Genomic DNA, 23,930 nt, shown 5'->3' with positions numbered 1-23,930 from the left:
TGAGCACTTCAAGGAAACCAGAGTGTGTCTCTCAAAGGCATCTCAGCCCCTCGACAGGCGAGAAGCGGCAGCATCACCACCTGCAGCCTTGGCTTCCAACGTGAAAAGCACGGACCACACGGCTTCCCAGGCTGAGTAATGGTGGACACGGCAGCTCCCAGCTATGGAGAACTGTGGCTTCCCGATCTGCCTCGACGCGGACCACAGGGCACCCTCATCTGGAGCCAGTACACAACTGTAGATCACTCACTCTCCAGCCTACACTGGATCTCCCCTTACAACAGTCACAGCCTCAGAGCAATCACAGGCTGCCCTTCAACACAGAACGTCGCTTATAACACATGAGACATTAAGAAGCTCTTGCTCTATAATATTGTGCTGTAACCTTCGTATGTAGTTTTTAAAACCCTTATGTGGTCCTGGTTTTCGGTCACCAACGCCACACACGGAAAGCATTTTTCTGAATCCACCACCCTATGGGTGTGGAACTGTATCCACGCTTCTGCAGGGTTGAGAATACATCAAACATCAATGTATTTGCGGATATGAGTAGAAGTGAAGTAACTTTGCCACTTGACACGACTGTCCTTAGCGTCGTCACTCCAAGTACACTGCCTACGCTGCTACTCTCATCTACTTGACAGTGATTAACGATGCTTTCCCATAGCTCAGCAACGGTCTCGGACCACTGAGTAAATGAAGACCCCGGTGTGACCAGAGAGCGACAGAGTGATGGACAGAGCACGGTCCTGAGGGCGTGTGCTTGACCCCCATCAGAGGCAGGCGAGGGAGCTGCGTCACACGGAGGACAGAGCTCTCCACAGAAGGGGCCACGTTTACGATCTGAAAGGCAGTCTAGTCGTGGAAATCAGACATTAGTTACTGCTTGACATCTGGCCTCTGTTAAGATATGAAGACGGTAGTTACGGGGCCAGACTGTGCCTTTCCTGGGGGGCAGCCACTAGGAGCTTTCCGCCTTACAACACTGTGTGTTTTACTCCACTTCCTCTCGGTTCACCTGCCAAGAGTCATTTGGTTGCTAAAATTCTACTGAGCCTTTACAGTAGAAGGCAAGGTAAGCAACACTACTTCCTGCAAGATAAAGAATGAAAGACAAACTGGCATGAGTGCAGTGCCGCCCACTTCTCAACAGGTATCTAGTGACCTAAATAAGGCAACGTGGTCATCTGGTGGACGCCACACCAAGAAGCCAGACTCCAGGGTGCTTTGGTTTTTCTAATCATTCACTAGTTTATTTTTTTTCATTTCAGGACATTTGGCTTCAATTTAAATAGAGATCACCTAATGTTTTCCACAGGCAATTCTGCAGCAAAAACAGTCACACCTGGGAGGTCACAAACCCTGGGTTTCTTGAGAAGTGTTAGTCTGGAAATCGTCCTGTTAGTGTGTGAGAAGAAAGGCCTGGAGGGCCAAGTGTGTCAGTCACTCTTCTTACTCTCACATCAGTTTTACTCATGAACTTATTAGTATGCCCCTAATCGTGACCTGATACAAATGACCAAAGAATTAGAAGATGCTATACAACTATCACTTCCTGTGATTTTAGTTCAACATATGTAGACAGAAATATCCAAGGGAATTGCTGCAATTTTAGTTCATGCATGAATTGATACTATTACCACCAGATTTCTAGGATCTTACATTATATTCTCCACTTTCTCTACATTTCCCATGCTGAGCACAACGTTGACTGCACAAAGATCAATTCGCCAACCGCCCCTACTTGCTGCTGAGAGCATCTGTGGCAGAAGCCAGACTTGGACGGCAGGGTGCTGGTTTCGTCTGCTCAGATAACTGTCTGCGACTCACTCTATACCCCCAAACCAGCCCTCACGAGGGCTCTTCAGACCAGCTGAGCCATGGGGGAGGAACCCTGCGAGACTCCCACACAGCTGAGGTCCTGTGTGCACCGTTGGCAAGTCCACATGGGCTGCCGTGTCTGCACAGGGATTCCCTTATGCCTGGAGCTTGGGAGAGCTCTGAAGTCAACTCCCTCCTATAGGTAACGGAAGCTGTCTTCTTGCTTCCATCTGTAAGTGGTATTATACCTTGGTCAGACTGTCCCAAATAGCAAACAAAGAATTTATTTTAATATTTAGACATTCTCTAAAGTCGGGTTTAGAAGAAATAAAATCTGCCAGACTGATTTCCCCTAAGCATAGAGATCAGTAGCAAGGTGGACGATGCACTGAGTGGACTTCAGTGCAGACTGGGGCAACACATGGAGGAGGAGCCAGGAGATGCCTCCTGTCTTGCTATGGAGGGTTTCCTGCAGGCGGCATTGGTGCAGGAGGACCTGGGTGCCCAGAAAGTGGCCAGGGTCCCTCAGTGAGTCTAGCGCGGACTGCAGGCTGCAGGGGGCACACGGGAAGCCGCCATTCCATCAGCACCTGCACAGCGTGGTCGGCACCCAGGACAGGGAGGGGGGTGGCGCTCTTCCTGTAGTTCATGGAGTTTAACAGAGGACAGCAGGACCTCGGCGAAGCCAGGCTTTCAGTGCCTCTTTCTAGAAGACAAGACCTCTCTAAATTCTGCTGCACACTTGTCGTAGTGAAAATGGTAAACTGTTCTGAGAGAACGATCGTTTCTCCTGTCCCAGAAGAGGACTCTGAAAATGGGTTCTTGACTGAGTGGTTCCAGCAGTGCCCTGGCGTGCACCCCAGCAAGAATCCTGCCCGTTCCTGGGAAGCCATGTCCTGGAGAGGAAGCCTTGCCGACAGGCAGCTTTGGGCACTGACTGATTCTGTTGCTTTGCTGGGCTGCTGCGCACTTGTTTTGGACAGTGCAATGGTTCCCACTCTGCAGCTGGACACCAGTGCCCTGGCACTCGGGGCGACATTCCTGAGTGACTGGCTCGTGCTTCTCTGACCATAAAACAGAATTCACCGGAACCTCACGATACGCGCATGGATGCAACACCTCGAATGCAAGGAAGGCAGCCGAGAGCTTCCCAAAAGCTGTGCACCTGTGGGACTTCAGCAATGGGTCACAGTCTGGCGACTTAGTCGAGTTCACTTTCCCTCTAACCCCACAGAAAACTGCTATAGCAATGGGAATGTCCCACCTTCCTGTTCTAAGACACTCACACCCTAGGTGTGGAATCAGAGCTTTAACGGGAACCCTGGAACTTGGCCCCACCCCTCATAGGTCACACACACACACACACACACACACACACAGCTCTCTCCCGGTGCTGCCTATTTGAAGGTCACCTTCAAATGTGCCAGTTTCTATCAGCACAAATACGAAGTATTGGTCTAGGGATTAGAACTGAATCCATTTTTAGTAAATCTATGAACCAAGTAGTCGACCTTAACATTTGTTTTGTGATTACCTCTGCTTTCCGATGACTGCAAAATAGCAGGCGCTGCCGCGTGCGCCGCGCCGGAGGCGGCTCAGACGCCTGACCTGCTGCACTCTGCCCACTCGTCCGCCTCCGGGTAAAGCCGGGGTTATTTGGGCAGTGCATTCCAACGCCACTTCATAAACTCTTCCTGATTTTCAACAAACGGCCACAAAATGTCAGATGGATGAGGTCCACTCACACGCAGGAAAGACCCCGAGTAACATTAAACATCAGTGGATACGTGCAGATCTCCGCATCTCCCACGCTAAAGGACACATCTGAATACTGACCCACGAGACTAGCCCCTCCAAGCGCTTGTGGCGGTTCTGAGCAGCTTTGCCTGCGCCACACAGGATGTGAACTCCTGAGACAAGCCAGCCCTTGATCTGTGTAGCATCCTTCCTTGGCAAGTATTTGACACAAGGCAACCTTCAAGCCAGTAGCATAATTCGGATGATCGTTGTGGAATAAGGAAATCTTTACTCTTATTTTTGCACTTCCACTCTGAAGCAGGTTTTCTACTCCTATCCTGGGCATGCACTGCACTATCTGCCTAAGGTTTGTTTCTCTGTTGTGTCTTGTGAATTGTCTGCGCACACCTCAAAACTTAGTCCAGAACCGCCCTTTGTATGCAACCTTCGACAGATCCTAAAATAATTACTTCCTACTTTTATGAGACAAATTGTTTCCTAGTTTTATTTTTCTCTTGTATAGGAGAGCCTGTTGTTTGCACTATGTATTTAAAATCCTCAGACATCTAGTATTTTTGGTGTTTGGCTTCACTTTGAATTCAGCAGGTGGCATTATGCTTTTCCTTACCTAGTAGGCTGTGCCGTCTACCAACAGTGCCACACTCTGGTCCCACAGCACAGCCCTGCACTGGACCTGGAGCAGGCAGCTGAATGGCTTCCCACAGCCATGTGCCATGTCTGCCCCTGTGGAAGCCCCCGGAACATCTGCCCTGTGGATACACGCTGTGTCCACGCAAGGCGGAGTGCCGCGAGCTGAGTGGTGGTGGCCATTGTGCCCAGAGTCTCCATCCCTGTAGTAGCTTTGCCCCATTTCTTCAGTGAACTTCCAGCCACCAGGAGTGGCTGCCTCTGTTCTCACTCCTCTCAGTCTCGCAGTCCCTCCCACCCCTGCCTGGATGTCTGAGGTCCTTTGTTTGTATCTCCCTTTTGCCATTTATTCTTCCCAGTATTTTGCTAAGTATACTTGGTATTTGCCTCATTTATTTCTTAGATATGAATTCCATAATAGGACGCAGCATATCTTATTACCCTTCACATGCTACACAGTGTTTCTCCAGGAACTAAAAGATCATTATTAGATCGCAGTCAGAAATGCCATCAGAAACGCTACGCTGAGAGCCTTGCCACATCTACCCCCACCTCCACCCTGGGAAGGAGAGCGTGTAGGCAAGCCCAGAGAACAGGAACTGGGGTTCCCCAAGACTTCCTGTCGCTGACTAACACACAACAACCTAAGGCCGTGCAGCGAAGACCAAAGGGCTCTGGAGGATTCCTGCTCTGCTGTGATCACGTCCTTTGCTACCACGTGAGTAGTATTGTTACCTGCTGCTTCAGTAAACATTTTCATGTGGGCCTCTCAAAAAGGGAGGCATTTGAAAACCATGTTCCAATTTTATTCTCTAAGAACTATGAAAAAATACAGCCTCAAGTCTTGTTTTGTGCCCTGTCATCTAGCCATTTTGGCCACATGAATGTCACTATGATATTCTATTTACAAAGGAATTCCTCTCCACATAGGTCATTATAGTGCAGCAGATGCAAGCTTGCTTCAGATAATAACACAATCTAATAAAAATAGATAATGTTCCCTCTGTGGGGAATGCCTCTATCTGTGACATCTTGAATGCTACAGATCAAAGAGGTAACAAAATGGGGAAATGGGAGAGATGGTAGTGATTATGAGTTGAAAAGTCTAAATGACACAAATGTTATCAAAAGATTAATGTAGGGGGACCTGGTTACAAATGTACAACCTCCTTCCAGTGTGTGTGCTCTCTGCAGGGTTCAAGGGAAATTACCACAGGGAAGATTAGCAGAGGAAAATAATTAAGGGAGCATGGAACACAACACTCCCCTGACGCATTATCAGCTCCTGCTAGAGTAGATATGGGGTCAGGATTCTCAGCGCTTAATTCCACAGCCCAGTGAGATCTGCAGCATTCTCGCACAGATAGCAAATTAGAACAAGTCCTGGCTAATTTTCAGACCCCTGGGAGGCCCCCATCAAGATAGAGCGATGAGAGTGTGGATCAAGCATGGGGAGACCTTCTGCAAGGATGCACTACAGTGCACACATGCAGCCCTGTGCCTCAAATCAGCTATAATGAGGTTTGCACACAGACCCAAAACTCTATGAAAAGTTCTGGCTTAGGGTTCACACTAGGGCCTTCAACACAACATGGATCCCATCGTTGGATGCTAGGCAAAGCAACCGATCTCCCCTACTTAAATGCAGTTCTCTGAATGCGGCTACGTTCACAAAGTTCAGTTGTGATGGCACTATGTACACACACCCCGCCCCCAACTCAGCCATCTCTGCTTCTGTGGTCAAGCCATCTGCCATACTCATTGCTAGAAATCACTGGAAACAACCGGAACACTAGAAAGAGGATCCGCTTTCAACAGAAATGGATCAACCAGGACAAAAAATATTCTTTCTTCTAGTCCTAAAAATAAACCAGCCACCTCACCCACGACCTGGAGAAATACTTTTGCCAAAAATACTCCTACATCACGAACACAGGCAGCATGGTGGACACAAACTCGATGCAGCCCAGATTCCAAGGGCACCCGGTGCTGGGAACACCCAGGGACACTGCACTCTGCAAAGCCTTCTCTGCAGTGCTGGGCAGAAAATCCAGGCTAAACACACGCACGCGGGCAGTCCTTACGTTCAGTCCTAACGCTGACTTTTCCGCACACCGTGCGTGCGGCTGCAGACTGAGGCCGCGACGGCAGCACCAGCCCAGACCTGGCCCTTGTGAATGCAGCTGACTGACTGTGCTGCAGCTTCTCTCTTTCCCACCCATGGAGCCACGATGAAGGCTGTAGATGCCAGCATGGGTCTCCATGCTCTCTGAGATGAGACACAATGTCCACCTCTGGTCTGTTCTCTGTCACCCACCGCATGGAATTCTAACGATCTTAAAACAGCTGTGATTTACACTCTCACTCCTCTGTTGGCCCAACTCGTGATGGAGTTTGCCACATAAGCCTCCAAGTCCGGGCTACCAGCCGCTCGCTGCGATGCACAGGGCTTGCTCGCCGGAGCACGTGGACGGCGTCACAGCACTGACATGGGCTCCACACGCTGAGCATCCGGGCTCCCAGACAGCCACACCACGCTGCGCGCAGGCGTCAGAGCAAGCCGCGCTCACGACCGCCACTCACCCTAAACATGAGAGTTCTCTGCTCGGGCCACGCTGTCAGAATTTTCTCTCTACACGCATTTGCAGGTCCTTTATTTTTCCAATGGAAGGAATTTTACACTGATTTCTAATATTTCCTTACACATTCAGCCTTTCTTTGAGGCATTTCTATATCTGTCTTGCAGTATCATTTTCACTCCTTCAGCCAGTACTATTACCATGTGCTCCCCAAAGGTACGCGTCAGTCTTGAGTTTCGATACGGTACTTCTAAGGATTATTTCTAAATAGCTGGCAGGTACTCAGATGCACAATCAGCCCTGTGAAACCATCTCCAAGATCACCTACAAAAATACGTGTGGGGCAGGTGTGTCACAGTGGATTAAGGGACAGTTTGGGATGTCCATGTCCCACATCAGAGAGCTGGTTCAAGTCCTGGCTACTCAGCTTCCAACCCGACTTTCTGCTAATGTGCCTGGGGGAAAGCAGATGGGGACCCGAGTACTTGGATCTCCGTTACCCATGGAAAAGACCAGACGGAGTTCCTGGCGCTGGCTTCCAGTTTCTGACATAAAAGCACGTTCCTACCTCTGCACTGCCATAGTAATTCTTCTAAGTGGAAAAGTCCGAACCAAGGAGGGAGCTGAGCCCCTCTGCTCTGCTTCTCAGCCATTGTTTTAATGTCAACTTCAGTAAGTTAATCTGGTCCTGATTTCAGACACAATTTATTAGTATTTGTATGGTCTCTGACACCCTTCCTTGTTCCCAGCTAATAGTGGACTTATCCTCCAAGACTATCCTTAAAACTGTATTTCATTCTCTTGAACTTATCCTAGAATAGTCTCTGCTTGCAGACTGAATTTCTTACAGATCGTCTGCTTGTCCGTGTAATTCCCCAAGTCTTCCTCACAGATAGTCTGCTTGTCCGGGCAATTCCCCAAGTCTTCCTCACCGGCATGATTCATTTTTCAAAGTGATTGGTTTTTGAGTTGGTGCTTTCTCAGAGCTGAAACCTTGGCATGATACAGATTTCTTCTTAATTAAAAAAAAATAGTTCTCATCCTCTGCTTCCATTGCTACTCTAGGTCATTTTCCATTTGTGACTATCTACTCCCACAGGGGTCACCAAAGGCCATTCAGCTTGGTGGAAACTTCAGCACGGTCACAGGCAAAGGGTAACTCAAACCATGGTTAAGAAGTGGAAATAAAATCATCACACGGTAGATCATCAATAGCACCTGGCAACCAAGAGCAGGAATCACTCCCGGCACCTGTCCTGGGGCAGGGCGTAACACAGGCTTGACTTCAGGTTGTCACTAAACTTGTCCATACTCATCCCAAGTATCAGGGCAGTGCAACTGTGTCACACACGTGCCTCTGTTCCAGATCAAACAGTTGACAAAGGAGACAGAAGTGACTTGGCAACACTAGCTATCGATCCTGAGGTTAAAAAGTCCTTGCTTTATAGCCAAGCTGCCTTGGTTTAAATTATTGCTCCTTGCATTTAAAAAATTCACTGTGCTTAATTGTTTCAGCTTAATATCCTCTGCATTTGCCCACCTAACTTTTAAATTTGTAGAAAGATAACATGTATAATATTGTTGAAACTGGTTTTTTTTGGACAGGCAGAGTGGACAGTGAGAGAAAGAGACACAGAGAGAAAGGTCTTCCTTTGCTGTTGGTTCACTCCCCAAATGGCCACTATGGCCGGTGCACCACGCTGATCCAAAGCCAGGAGCCAGATGCTTCTCCTGGTCTCCCATGGGGTGCAGGGCCCAAGCACTTGGGCCATCCTCCACTGCACTCCCGGGCCACAGCAGAGAGCTGGCCTGGAAGAGGGGCAACCGGGACAGAATCTGGCACCCCGACCGGGACTAGAACCCGGTGTGCCGGCGCTGCAGGCGGAGGGTTAGCCTAGTGAGCCGCAGCGCCGGCCTGAAATTGATTTTTGTGTGTCGTAAAGGGATGACGTTTGAGTGTGGTTATGTTCCCAGCTCTCTGTGGAATGCTCTTTATGCCACTTAGGAGTTCATTGAATTAATGGATTTCACTTACTGCTCAGATTACAGACAAAATCCCTTTAGAAACTCAAAGAAGTCCTCGCGTGAACCCAACCCCGGAAACCAGGCGGGACTTGGTGAGTGTCCCTCAGAGCACCCACGGCAGCACAGCGCCCGCGCTCTCGCCGCGGTCTGCGCTGAAGGTTCCCATGTGTTAGAGAAGTTACCGAGACACCGAGTTTCGGTTCCGCTCCAGAGTCCGTTGGCCAAGCACTCTCTGACGTGTGAGCCCACGAGGGTGTAGCCCGTGTTGCAGGTAAATATGGCGGTGGCTCCAAAGACGGTCAGCGTCCCGATCTTGTTCCCGTTGGGGGGGAAGGACAGGCTTCCACAGGATATCACTAGAAGAAAGGGGAACGGGAGCATTAGGAGGGCTGCGGACGACACCGGTCAGCGGTCCCCACTCTAAGACCATGGAGCAGGGGTGTCCGCTCAGGACTTGACTGACCGACCATCTGGAAGCTTCCTCCTCTCATGACCCTGAAGGGAACACGTAACAGTTCAGAGCAGATGCCAGCACACTTTAGAAAGTTTCTAACGCATGTTGTTGCGTTACTTTTTCTTCACCCTCACAGGTAGCCAACCCTTTCCTGAAAAGCATACAGAATTCAAATATATTCCCTGACAAGCACAGCTGTCCAAGGAGCTGGTGATCTGTCCATTCTTCACCCATATCAAAAACACAAGTGATTTACTACTGCATGCCTATGCCTGCCCCTCAGGAAGGAAGGAATGCAAACCATCCTTATCAAAGGCAACCTGCTCAGACAAGGAAGTGTGGCGGTGAAATCTATAACTTCTCACCACTGTAGTAGCGCTGAGTGTTCTTGTTTGTTACCTGCAGCATTTGCATGTCTACATAAGAATGCTGACTGCATGGGAAAGGCAGGACCTCCCGGAGAATGCAAAGAAATCCAGAGGAGCCTCCCTTGGTTGTAGGAAGGGCAGCCCCACACCCCAAGCCTGCCTCACTCAGTCATAGGAAGGGCGGCCCCACGCCCCAAGCCTGCCTCACTCAGTCATAGGAAGGGCGGCCCCACGCCCCAAGCCTGCCTCACTCAGTCATAGGAAGGGCGGCCCCATGCCCCAAGCCTGCCTCACTCAGTCATAGGAAGGGCGGCCCCACACCCCAAGCCTGCCTCACTCAGTCATAGGAAGGGCGGCCCCACACCCCAAGCCTGCACTGGTTGTCCCAGCACAGTCATCAGTCACGTCCATTTCTACCCAAGAAGCCCTCCGGTGAGGGATAAATGAACAGTCGCCTTCATCGTCGAGTCTTGACACCCTCTAAATCTCTGCACTTCAGATCCACAAATGTCTGAGCACAGAAACTCAAAGGTTCCCAGGAGTAAGGAAATCACAAAGTTATCAGGGCCAGAGGCTTATTCGCGTTTGAAACAGGTCTGAGTAAAAGTCTCAGGACGGAGACTCAGAGCGTGGAAGGAGCTGTGATGTGCAAAGTGCCCAGGGCAACACATCTCAGGTCCCCCTTTGTAAGAGTGGTGACAGGCAGTGGGTAATGGTGACGAGAAACACGGAGCCTGGCTGTGCGCTAGCCAGGTTCAGCCCCATCTCTGTGTGGTCTCTGTGCTCTGTGGCAGACTGGCAGCAACACCTGCCACACAGGGTCTGCAATCAAAGCCAGCAGAGCAAGCATGGGAAGCTACGGCTTGTGCGTGGCTGGCTTGGTCAAGGTCGGCTGACTATGACATAACAAATCAGGACCTACCGAGGGAATGGAATCCAAAGTGTAAAGACCGTGCACACAATTTCAGTGCATGGAAAACATGCATGTGATCCGAGACCAGCCCGCGTATTTCGGCGGATTTCATTCCAAGAAGAGACAGCATAGCTGCATTGCTAGGGCACAGACGGACACTGTTGGCTAGGACCCTTCTCCAGGAACCTCGGTCCCGGAGCACAGCATGGCTCGGACACTGGCTGTGGAGAGCTTCCACGGCTCGGACACTGGCTGTGTGTGGGGAGCTTCCACGGCTCGGACACTGGCCGTGGGGAGCTTCCACGGCTCGGACACTGGCCGTGGGGAACTTCCACGGCTCGGACACTGGCCGTGGGGAGCTTCCACGGCTCGGACACTGGCCGTGGGGAGCTTCTACGGCTCGGACACTGGCCGTGGGGAACTTCCACGGCTCGGACACTGGCTGTGTGTGGGGAGCTTCCACGGCTCGGACACTGGCCGTGGGGAGCTTCCACGGCTTGGGCACTGGCTGTGTGTGGAGAACTTCCACGGCTCGGACACTGGCCGTGGGGAGCTTCCACGCCGGTCAGTTTCTGGGATTGCTGACCCACTGCAGAGTTCTTATCTTGTGCCTTTATTGCCAGCGCATCTGCTGCACCAAATGTCAATGAATTCAAGTGGGATTTGGATTTTTATGTTATGTGCTTTTCATTAAGCCTTTTCCCAAACACAGTGTGAACTTCACCTTGATCTGTGATATTCAGAGATCCCTATGTAGCCATTTGTGACAGCTGGATCGATCGTGTCTGGAAACTTCAGTGTTCAGCAGAAGTGGGCTAAAGATGGGGCTAGCGCTGTGGCGTAGTGGGTAAAGCCACCGCCTGCAGTGCCGGCATCCCATATGGGCATGGGTTCAAGTCCCAGCTGCTCCACTTTGGATCTAGCTCTATGCTATGGTCTGGGAAACCAGTAGAAGATGGCCCAAGTGCTTGGGCCCAGGAAGAAGCCCCTGCTCCTGGCTTTGGATTGACGCAGCTTCGGCTGTTTTGGCCAACTGGGGAGTTAACCAGTGGACGGAAGACTTCTCTCTGTGTGTAACTCTGACTTTCAAATAAATAAATATTTAAAAAAAAAAAAGCAGTGGGATACGAGACCCAGACGTTCCCCCTTAGAGGTCTTGACACACCTGTGGAGGACTAGCAAGAAAACCCCTCTCCCTGCTGCCCCTGTCTCTGCCCTGGGCCTGTGTTAGAGACGACCTGCAGAGGGCGCTCTGGAGCGGGTCTCTGGCTCGGGAGAAGCAACAGGGGCACAACTCCAGGGTGTCAGCGGCTGGAGGCCGCGGGAGCCAGGCCTGGACCGCCTGGACTGTACAAGCTGGCCTGGCTGACTGGGAGAGGCCCCCACCGCTGAGACAGCCTCTGCGCACGTCAGGGAGAGAGCTGCCTTTCCATGCTATCTTCTCAGCCCAAGTTTCCGGACCTGCACTCCGTGTTTGCCTCTTTCCCATTACAACGGGATCCATTAAACCTGCAGTGTGGCCTCTGGGCAGCACTTCCTCCGAGGCCTGGGAGCAAGGCCGCGCACACACTCCCTCCCCACAGTGCACCCTCCCCCATTCTTGCCGGGGGGGGGGGGGGGGGGGGGGGGGTGTTTGGGAAACAAGCTGTTCGGGGCGGGGAGGAGCCTTTTCCTTCAAACTACATCATAACCACCTTGAAATCTCCCACTTGGAAAGAAATCACATCCTCGCATAGTGATCCACTTGCAAGGATTACTTGTGAATGCAGTAAACAAACATCGGCTCAAGTGCAGGTCAGTCCAATGGGTCCTCCCTGGGGAGACCCTGCGAGCCCACAGAATGCCGTGGTGGGCCGGCAGCCGCCCGGGTTGTACCTGGTGGGCAGCCCTTGGCCCCGAGCATAGACTTACAGGCTTACGACGGACGCATTCCACTGCGTGAAACGAGGCTGTGTAGGCCAGTGTCTGAGTTGTATTAGACCTTGAGGGACAGAGCTAAGATCACTCACTGCGTATAAGCCAGAAAGCCAGTAGCAGACAAAGGGAAAATGTCCAAATCTTAAATGGGCTGCGCTCGGGCGACAAGCAGCCCCTAGGTGTTTGTTGTTGGTGGGCAGTGACTTGAGAGTATGCCAAACAGAAAACTCAACGGCAGGTCTCTGAGTGATGCCCAGGGTCCACTCCAACAGTGTGCGGGGAGAGCAGTGCCCACACCAGGCTTCCTAGGATATGGGGCACAGCTCTTGTGGCACACAGGAGGTCACCACCGCCACCCTGCCCATCTCACGTCCCAGTGTGCCGGGGGAGGACAGTCCACATCCAGGCACTGATCTTCAGGATCTGCAATATAACAAAACTCCAATGATTCCCTTATGCCTCTGTGTGTGTGAGATTTTAAATGCAAAGATCATTTTTCCAATTAATGGGTCCTTGTGGTGAATATTTTTTTTGAAAAATATAAACAATAAATATGACAATAAAGAAAAGTAACAAAAATAACAGCCTCCAAGTTTTCAGAAGATCCTGGGCTAGGGACGTGTGTACACACCCTGAAGATTGAATTTTTTAAAAGATTTATTTGTTTATTTAATGGCAGAGTTACAGAGAGCTAGAGGCGGGGGGGGGGGGGTTCCATCCACTGGTTCACTTTCCAAATGGCTGCAATGGCTGGAGCTGGGCTGATCCAAAGCACATTAGCAGGGAGCTGGATCAGAAGTGGAGCAGCCGGGAGTTGAACTGGTGCCCCTTTGGGATGCCAGCACTGCAGGCACTGGTATCACCTGCTACACCACAGCACCAGCCCCTGGAGACTGGATTTTAACACTGCAACATTGTCTCTCAGGGGGCAAGAGTGCATGGAGACTGGATTTTAACACTGCAACATTGTCTCTCACTCAGGGGGCAAGAGTGCATGGAGACTGCATTTTAACACTGCAACATTGTCTCTCACTCAGGGGGCAAGAGTGCATGGAGACTGGATTTTAACACTGCAACATTGTCTCTCAGGGGCAAGAGTGCATGGAGACTGAATTTTAACACTGCAACATTGTCTCTCAAGGGGCAAGAGTGCAGAGATGAGGATGTGCAGGTGTGACAAGTCGTTCTGTGCCCCTCACTCACAGACTCGGGCCTCTCCAGGGACACGAAGGTTTCCTGGAGTCAGCACGAGTCGACGCTGGGTGATTCTCAGACGACGGCACTTGAGTGTCACCTGTGCCATCAGCCGGTCATCAAGGGTCACCTCTTTGGGGCTAACTGGACACAGAGAATGGGAAATCCTGCCCACAGCCCACAGGCAGACAGGTAACTGGAAATGATTAAGTTCTGGGGAGCTCATGGTCGGGACCATTCGGAGGCACAGCACAGCTCCTACGCTGCGCCAGTGGTCTGGCTGCTGGCAGCCTTGAAGTTGGCTGTGGTCCAGGCCGGCTGCAGGGAAGCAGGTGACTTTGTGTCTCTTCTGCGCACCAGCCGCCCCTCCACGGCCCCTGGGCTCATGAAACTGCCTTCCCAGCTAAATGCAGGCAGGAAGTCAGATCGCCCCTGAACTTCCTGCTGTGCACATGCACTTAGGAGAGTGAAGCACACGGTTCGGCTCCTACTGCGTTTCTCTCTGTGTTGGAAAGGTAGACAGGGGGAATGGGAGGTAAACATAACTCAAGAATAAAACAGAAAAAAATGCACTACGGCAAAATGAACCCATGTATTTAGTGATTTTTATTACAGAATCAGCAAATGATGTATTCATGTTAAGGTTCTAAAGACTGCTCCCCTTTATTTGGGGAGTAAGTTTTAAAGGCCCTCAGTGATGCCCAACGTTACAGTGCTTGGCTTTTCTCTGATATTATTAATGGACTGGGAAAGAAGAGGGTTGCCACTGAGGTACTAAACATTTGTCCTCAATGAATGAAAGTAATCATATCACATTTTGAGTCAAAGCTCATGGCTGAAAACCTAAAAACAATGTTACTATTTTCCATGGACAAACATTACAGGAACACTTTAGGTTAACAATTAAATGCGCCAGTGCTGCGGCTCAATAGGCTAATCCTCCAACTGCGGCCCTGGCACCCTGGGTTCTGGTCCCAGTCGGGGTGCCGGATTCTGTCCCGGTTGCTCCTCTTCCAGGCCAGCTCTCTGGCTGTGGCCCGGGAGTGCAGTGCAGGATGGCCCAAGTGCGTGGGCCCTGCACCTGCGTGGGAGACCAGGAGAAGCACCTGGCTCCTGGCTTCAGATCAGCGCAGCGCCGGCCATAGTGGCCATTTGGGGGTGAACCAACAGAAGGAAGACCTTTCTCTCTGTCTCTCTCTCTCTCTCACTAACTCTGCCTGTCAAAAAAAAAAAAAAAAAAAAAAAAAGAACAATTAAATGACTGTTTGCTGGGCTTCTTTCCAAAGTCTGGTCTGTTGCTTGTGATATCTTAGAGACCAGATAAGCTAAAACTTTGCATTTTGTACTTTTCTTCTGAAGGAGCTGCTCCCAAAGCCTGAGCCAGGGATTGCTGGGAGCACCTGACATCCTCCTGGGGGTCCCCAAGCATCATCCTAGCCAATCACTGAGCTCGAAGCCTCCCCAGAGCTCCGCCCCGCCCCCATCCAGCCCAGGACCAAGACAGTGCCTGAGCTGAGAGAAGAGCCGACTCCCCCAGCAAAGCCAGATGGTGAGCAGACCGGCAGATGCTCCAAAGAAGCAGGCCAGTGCCACAGCACAAAGCGTTAAGCTGCCAGCCACGACACCGGCACCCCTTACGGGTGCGGCTCAAGTCCGGGCTGCCCCACTCCCAATGCAGCTCCCTGCTAATGCGCCTGGGAAAGCAGCGGAAGGTGGATCAAGTCCTTGGGCCCCTGCACCCAGGTGGGAGAGCTGGATGAGGCTCCTGGTCCTGGCTTCGGCCTGGCACAGCCCTGGCTGTTGTGGCCATCTGGGGAGTGGACCAGTGGATGGAAGATGTCTCTCTCTCTTACTGTGACTTTGCCTTTCAAATAAATATAATAAATCTTAAAAAAACATAAAGATGCTCTTTTGGGTAATTTTTTTGGTTTGGGAAAGAATTCTTCCCATTTGTAAAAATATATTATTTAGGTTCACAATTAATCAACTTACTTTAAATAAGTGGGTGCACATTTAAATTTTTCTCATAGTAAATTTTGATCAGACACATAAATGTTTTCCAGAGGATTACAGGATTTAATTTACAACACAGTAAAGAGAGGCAGGTGTGTAGCACCGTGTGTTAAGCCGCTGCTTAGGATGGCCCACATCCCAAACGGGGGTGGCAGTTGGAGTCCTGGCGACTCTACTTCCTCTCAGAGCTCTTGATAATGCTCCTGGGAGACAGTAGACTGAGTCCCTGACACCCAAGTGGGAGACCCAGAGGGAGTCTGGCTCCTGCCTTTGCTCTGGCGAACTCAAAATGCTTCCATTGGCAACTCATGACAAGAGACTAGGGTTATTACTGATGCCATAAACAAGAGTGTCAATGTGCTAAGTCAACAACAGGAGTTTGTTAGTCCACAACTTTTACAAAAGAAATGAGTAGAAATTTTAAAATGGCAATATCAGCATCAGGCTGTTGAGGGAAAGGAAATGAGCAGAGAACTTTCAGCATGGTCCCCAGAGCGGTGGCCAGCTCTGCGACAACGTCCACAGCCGGCTGGTCACACACGGCATGCAGCCTTCCACTCTGAAACCACTCCCTACTGGGAGGCGCCACAGCTCCCCAAGAGGAGCTGACTGCGGTTGGACAAGAAAACTTGGGAGGGACACAAGGCAAGATGTCCATGTGGGAAAACAAGGGCTGTCTTGAAGGCGTCAGGAAGACAGAATGAGGCCACCAGGTAAAAGGGACAATCCTGACCACTTGGTGACAATATGAGCTGCAAACACTGTCACACACACACACACACACACACACACACAACCAGGGAGATCTAAGATGGCTGAACAGGGAAAGGGGGGAAGGATGTGCGGATTCTGACCACAGAAAGAGAGCAGGAGGAAAGGTGAGGAGGTGCATGCCCAGAGCACAGTGGGAGAGGAGCTCACAGTGGGAAACCTACAGACACAAGAGTGATGGCGCGGAGCAGCAGGGACAGTGCACCACATAGCAGTGAGCAGGGCACAGCCGGCAACTCCCACAGCCAGTGGCCAGAGGGGATTCCATCTTCTCAGAACAAGGCACCCGGCCAACTACAGATATAAGCCCTCAGAGGAGAAAAACCAACAAATGTTGCCACAAATGCCTAAAAATAAGCATAGAAATATGAGAAACATGAACAAGGAAGACAATATGACTCCCCAAAAGGAACACAGCCACGTTTCAACACTAGAATGTGAGTACAAACATATTGGTGGCATGGCTGAATAGGAATTCAAATGAATGATAAGATCACTCAAAAAAAAAAAAAACACAGAGAAGCAAATATATAACTTAAAGAAATCCATATATGACATAGATAAAAATTCTGCTGGGAGATAGAAATGAATAACTCAACATGTCAACTAGAAAATACAGTGAAAAGTCTTAACAACAGCCTTGGTGAGGCAGAAGAATGGATATCTCACCTAGAAGAAAAATTCTTACAAACATCTCAATCGGACAAAAAAAGAAAAGAAATGGAAAAACCGAAGATAGTGTTTGAGATCTATGGGATACTATCAAACAACAAAACATATGTGTCTCAGGAGCTCCTGAAGGTGTGGAAACAGAATGGATTAGGAGGTCTATTCAGTGAAATAACAGCAGAAAAGTTCCCATATTAATATGAAGACAGGAACATCCAGGTTCAGGAAGCACACAGAATCCCTAACAGATATGACCAGGAAAGATCCTCACCATGCTACATTATACTCCAACTTTTGATAGTAACATATAATGAAAAGATTCTAACATGTGCATGAGAGGAATGCTAGATTACCCTCAGAGGATCCCCAAGTAGACTATTAGCTGATTTCTCATCAGAAATCCTATAGACTAGGAGAAGGAGAGACTTAGTCCAAATCCTGCAACATAACAACTGTCAATCCAGAACATAGTACCCAGAAAATCACAAGTTTACATGAAACTTGTTCACCTTATATAAATAAAAAATTTGAAAAACCCACAAAAACAAACCAAAACCAAAATTAGAAGGAGGAAAGAAAAAATTAAAACTAGAGAATTAAGCAAAATTGAAATCAAAAACATAAAAAATTGATGAATGAAGAGCTTTTTTTGAAAAAATAAAAAAACTGATGCACCATTGGCCCAAGTTACCAAAAAAGGGTGAACACTCAAATTAACAAAATCAGAGATGAAAAAAGGAGATATTACAACAGACAACACAGAAACTTAAAATATCACAAATTACTACAAACAAGTATTCCAACAAACTGGAAAATCTAAAAGAAACAGATGGATTCCTGAACATATACAATCTACCAAAATTGAGTCATGAAGACACAGACAACCTACACAGACCAATAACCAGGATGGAGATGAATCAGTATGAAAGGCCCTCCCAACAAAGAAAAACCTGGATCGATGGCTTCACTGCTGAATTCTATCAAACATTAAAGAAAGAACTAACTCCAGTTCTTCTCAAACTATTCAAAGCAACTAAACAGGAGAGAATCCTACCAGTCTCTTTCTAAAAGGCCAAATTCTATCTTAATTCCCAAAACAGAGAAAGATACATCAAAGAAAGATCAATATCCCTAAAGAACATAGATGCAAAAATCCTCAGCAAAATACTAGCTAGTCAAATCCAACAACACATCATTCACCTGGACAAAGTGGGATTTATCTCTGGTATGCAGGGATGGTTCAATATGTGCGAATCCATAAATGTGATGCATCACATAACCATAACTGTAACCATATGGTTATCTCAATACATGCAGAGAAAGCACTTGATAAAATACAACATCTTTTCCTGATGAAAATCTTAAGCAATTTGGGTATAGAAGGAACATTCCGTGATCAAGGCAATTTATGACAAACCCACAAGGAACATATTGAATAGGGAAAAGTTGGGAGCATTTTCACTAACATCCAGAACCAGACAAGAATGCCCACTTTCAACACTGCTATCCAATACCGTTTGGGAAGTTTTAGCCAGAACCATTATCCAAGAAAAAGAAATCAAAGGGATACGAATCCGAAAGAAGGAAGTCAAAATATGTGACTGCAGATAACATGATCCTATTAACAGGGCAACCAAGACTACACTAAGTGACTGCTGGAACGTGTCAGAGAGGTTTGAAAAATTGCAGGATATAAAATCAACACACAAAAATCAACAGCCTTTGTATATACAAGCAATGCCATGGCTGACAAAGAACTTCTAAGATCAGTACACAATAGCTACAAAAAATTTAAATATCTTGGAATAAATTTAACCAAGGATGTGAAATATCTCTACAATGAAAATTACAAGACATTAAAAAAAAAAGAAGACAAAGAATAATGGAAGAATCTTCCATATTCATGGATTGGAAGAATCAGTACCATCAAAATGACCACACTACCCAAAACAATTAACAGATTTAATGCGATCTCAATCAAAGTCTCAAGGACATTCTTCTCAAGTCTAGAAAACAAAATGCTAAAGTGTATGTGGAAACACAAGAGAACCTGAATATATAAAGCAATTGTAAACAATGAAAACAAAGCTGAAGGCATCACAATACCAGATTTGAAGACATACTACAAGGCAGTTATAATCAAAACAGCTTGGTTTTGGCACAAAACCAGGCATATAGACCAAAGGAACAGAACAGAAACCCTATAAATTAATCCACACAGATACAATCAACTAATCTTTGACAAACGTGCTAAAAAAATTCCTGCAGAAAGGACAGTCTCTTCAACACATGGTGTTGGAGAAGTTGGATATCTGCATGCAGAAGTATGAAACAAGACCCCTACCTTACATCTTACATAAAATCAGCAGCTCATAATGCATCAAGGGTCTAAATCTACTACCTGATACCATCAAACTACTACAGGAAAACATTGGAGGAACACTGCAAGACATTGGCATAGGCAAAGACTTCCTGGAAAAGACCCCAGAAGCAAACATAGACAAATGGGATTACATCGATCTAAGAAGCCTCTACGCTGCAAAGCAAACATTTGACAAAGTCCAGAAACAACCAACAGAATGGGAGAAAGCATTTAGAAACTATGCAACTGAGGGAGGATTAATATCCAGAATCCATAAAATCCCCAAGAAACTCAACAACAACAAAATAACAATCGAGTTAACAAATGGTCAAAGGACTTGAACCGACATTTTTTAAAGGATGAAATAAAATGGCCACTAAACATATGGAAGCATGCTCAAGATCACCAGCTATCAGAGAAACGCAAATAAAACCACAAGGAGGCTTTATCTCACCCCAGTTAGAGTGGCTACCATCCAAAAATAAAGAAATTACAAATGCTGGTGAGGGTGTGGGTAAAAACATACTCTAATGCACTGTTGGTGGGAATATAAACTAGTGCGACCATCATGGAAGATGGTATGGCGATTTCCTAGAAATTGGAAAACAGGCCTACCATATGACCCAGTCATCCTACTCTTGGGAATTGACCCCAACAAAATGAAATTAGCATATGCAAGGTTTATCTGTACTCTCATGTTTATTGCAACTCAATTCACAGTAGCAAAGGTATGGAATCAACCCAGATGTCCATTCACTGATGCCTGGATAAAGAAACTCTGGTATATATACACTATGGAATACTACTCAGCCATAAAAAATGAAATCTGTATTTTGCAACAAAATGAATGCAACTGGAAATCATTAAGCTTAGTGAAATAAACCAGCCCAATAAACACAACTATCATATTTTCTGATGTGTAGTAATTAATATAGAAAATAAAATGTGTGGGAATGAAATGGGGAAAAAGGGGGAAGCCATGATTTCGCTGGAACCCACTGCCTCTGGAATGCACTACCTCCCTGCTGACACAGCAGAAGGACAAATTGCAGAAGGTGACACACGCTGGGACCAGCAGCGTGCGTCAGGGAGCCTTCAGCCGTTCACACTGTGCGTCCCGCACAGACAAGCGCTGTGAGCTGGCTGCTCTTGGGCTAAAAAAGCACTGGGTCACCAGGACACAGCCACCTGAGAGTCAGAAAGGAGCCTTCCCAGCATTGCCGGTGCAGGGAGGCAGAACACACGCAGGGTCTGGTTTCCTCTCTTCCTCCGCGGGAGGGGCTGCCTGGCTCTGATTGAATGTGGGCTACTCTGTGTAGACGCTCTCATACACAGAATCCCTCCACTGTGAGGGCAAATGCTGCGGGAATGGAAATTGTAGTACGGAAGGCTGCGGCCCCGCAAATGCCAGCCAGAGGAGTGGCGTGTCCCTGGGAAATGAGGGACACCAGAGAGAGCCATACTGCACCTGTGCGTCCACAGAAACCCTATAAGGTAACGAAGACTGCACTTACCCCTTACCGGGGGACAGGTGTGGAGGAAGGGGGACAGTTGTTAGGGGCCAGAGTACAACAGAGAAGCCAGATCCCAGCACCAGGACACTCCTCAGAGTGATCAGGAGTCCTGCTACTCATCCTGCGAAGCCTGCTCCAGGCAGGGACAGCCTGGGCACTAGGGCTGCTGTTCACCTTGACCACGAAGACTGAGGATCCTGGCAGCAGCAAAGCTGCTACACTTGCCTTTGTGTTCGGGGAAGAGCTTGTAGTGAGTGTTTAATTAACAGCCATTTTATTAAAAGTGGAATTAAAATTATGATCAAAGATGCATTCATTCTTTTGTCTGCTCCCTTATTTATTCCAGTTTATTCTTCCTAAGCTGTGTGTTCCAGAAATGTTACACCGGTCTGACGACTTGTTCCTACGCATGATAATTCCCAGAGAACAATCAGCTCAAGATTGTATATTAAATACGGCTGAATCAGATAGCGCTCTGAACAATGCCAGTGTTGCTTTATTTTTTTATTTATTCATGTTTATTATGGAACTCACTCAAAAGTCCTAACTGCTTATCTTGTACCTAGGAGAATAATCATCTTCCTTTTCAAGACAGTCATTATTTCAGAGCACAGTATCTTCAGTACAAACACTCTTTCTTGTGATCCTAATTAGAACTTCTGAATAGCCAGCAAATGAATGACAGTTATCTTTTTACACGTCAGCCCATGCTTGTTTTTCAACTGAATCGAGATATTTGAGGATTCTAATATTTCAAAGTCTACAAAATATGGTCATTAACAGGGAAGGGCACAGCCTACCACTTAATCCAGCAATCCTACGACAGAGCTGTGCCACACCAAGGCACAGGGGGTGGAGGAGGAGGGGAAGAGGAGGAAGATCAGGGAGGGGGAGGAGGAGGATGGAGGGGGAGGAGAGGAGGAGGAAGGGCGGAGGAGGAGGGGAGGAGAGGAGGAGGAAGGGCGGAGGAGGAGGGGAGGAGAGGGGAGGAGGGAAGGAGGTGATAGGAGGATGGGCAGGGGGAGGGGGATGGGGGAGGAGGAGGAGGATGGGGCGGGGGAGGAGGATGAGGGAGGAGGAGGAGGGGATAGGAGGATGGGGCGGGGGAGGAGGATGGGGGAGGAGGAGGAGGATGGGGGAGGAGGAGGAGGATGGAGGGGATAGGAGGATGGGGCGGGGGAGGAGGATGGGGGAGGAGGAGGGGATAGGAGGATGGGGCGGGGGAGGAGGATGGGGGAGGAGGAGGAGGAGGAGGGGATAGGAGGATGGGGCGGGGGAGGAGGATGGGGCGGGGGAGGAGGATGGGGGAGGAGGAGGAGGATGGGGGAGGAGGAGGAGGAAGGGGAGGAGGAAGGGGAGGAGGGGGCAGTGCTCCAGGAGCAGCTCCCCTCACTCACCTTTACAGCGCGGTCGCTCTTCCCCTGAGCTCCACGTCCCATCCGCTCGGCACTGGAGGAGCCTTGGGCCCTCCAAGTAGTAGCCAGGGTTGCAGCTCAGCAGCACTTGAGCTCCGAACTCGCTCAGCGACCCCGACACCAGCCTCCAGACGACGTGCTCCGACAGCTGCGCTTCCACGGCCGGGCAGGGCACCGCTGCGAAAGAAGCACACACGGCGTCACGGTCTCGTCTGCAGGGCTGCAGCAGGCTGGCTGTCCACACTGATGGCCTGCTGGGGCATCTCTGCTGTCCACACGGACGCGTGGCAACCACGCCAGTGGACTGCCTGTGACCAGGGCATCGGAGATCCTGCGCTGGGACTGTGAGAGCTAGGGGAGTGACCATTTACACCAAGGCAAATGAGGGCGGCCCCCCTGGGCCTGACGGGCGCTTTCCACCAGGGCAGCGAGCACATGCAAACAGCCATCTTACCCATGAATTTCTCTCCACCCCTCTGAGGGAGTGAAATGTGCCTGTGGGACTGAAAACCAGCTTGGACACCAGTTCTCAGGAACAAGATGCTCTCGTTGCTTCCTGCCTATGAAACACACACACGCATGCACACTCATGCACACAATGCACGCACGCACATGCATGCACACGCACACACACAATGCACACATGCACACACATGCACACTCACACACAATGCACACATACACACATGCACACTCACACACAATGCACGCATGCACACACATGCACACTCACACACAATGCACACATGCACACACATGCACATGCACACACAATGCACGCATGCACACACACATACACACTCACAATGCACACATGCACACACATGCACACTCACACACACAATGCATGCATGCACACACACATGCACACTCACACACAATGCACACATGCACACACATGCACTCTCACACACAATGCACGCATGCACACACATGCACACGCACACACAATTCACGCACACACATGCACACACAATGCACGCATGTACACACATGCACACTCACACACAATGCACACACACATGCACACGCACACACACAATGCACACATGCGCACACATGCACACTCACACACAATGCATGCACACACACACAATGCACACATGCACACACGAATGCACACTCACACACAATGCACACATGCACACACGTGCATACGTGCACACACATGTGCACATGAGCACACATGCACACGCACACACATGCACAGGCACACGCGCGCGTACCATGGTGTATCTGGGTATTACTTGGTTGATAAGAACACAAAAGCACGCAGGCATACGCATTAATACTCTTAAGGGAACTCTTCAGAATGTTCTAAAGGAGAAAATCTATTCATGTTTCTAGGAAAGCCTGGATCATGACGGCCACACAGGAAACATGAGAGGTAGCACCTGCAGCATCAGCAGTAGTTAGTAGTGGTGGGACTAGTAATACTAGTAACAGGACAGTGTTACCAGGGAGACAGCAAGGCATTCACATATGCTGGAGCTAGCTGCAGACTGGAGGTATGTGTAGCCACATATTTAA

At 49.0% G+C, this 23,930-nt stretch overlaps 1 protein-coding gene across 2 annotated transcripts in view; it reads right to left on the bottom strand.

The window, feature by feature from the left end:
• The window catches only part of CSMD1 (CUB and Sushi multiple domains 1), a 2,062,046-nt gene that overhangs the window by 54,479 nt on the left and 1,983,637 nt on the right, over positions 1 to 23,930 (bottom strand). For both annotated transcript variants that reach the window (XM_070047233.2, XM_070047234.2), the window contains exons 51-52: positions 22,383 to 22,577; positions 8,993 to 9,166 (exon numbers count right to left, since the gene is read on the bottom strand). In XM_070047233.2, the coding sequence (XP_069903334.2) occupies positions 8,993 to 9,166; positions 22,383 to 22,577 (369 nt within the window). The remainder of the gene's footprint in view (positions 1 to 8,992; positions 9,167 to 22,382; positions 22,578 to 23,930) is intronic.

This window comes from Oryctolagus cuniculus, chromosome 8 (genome assembly GCF_051225735.1).
Source record: "Oryctolagus cuniculus isolate XC-2025 breed Fujian yellow rabbit chromosome 8, ASM5122573v1, whole genome shotgun sequence".
Taxonomy (NCBI): Eukaryota; Metazoa; Chordata; class Mammalia; order Lagomorpha; family Leporidae; genus Oryctolagus; species Oryctolagus cuniculus.
The sequence above is the reverse complement of the archived record's forward strand: the minus strand, read 5'-3'. Positions and strand labels throughout refer to the sequence as shown.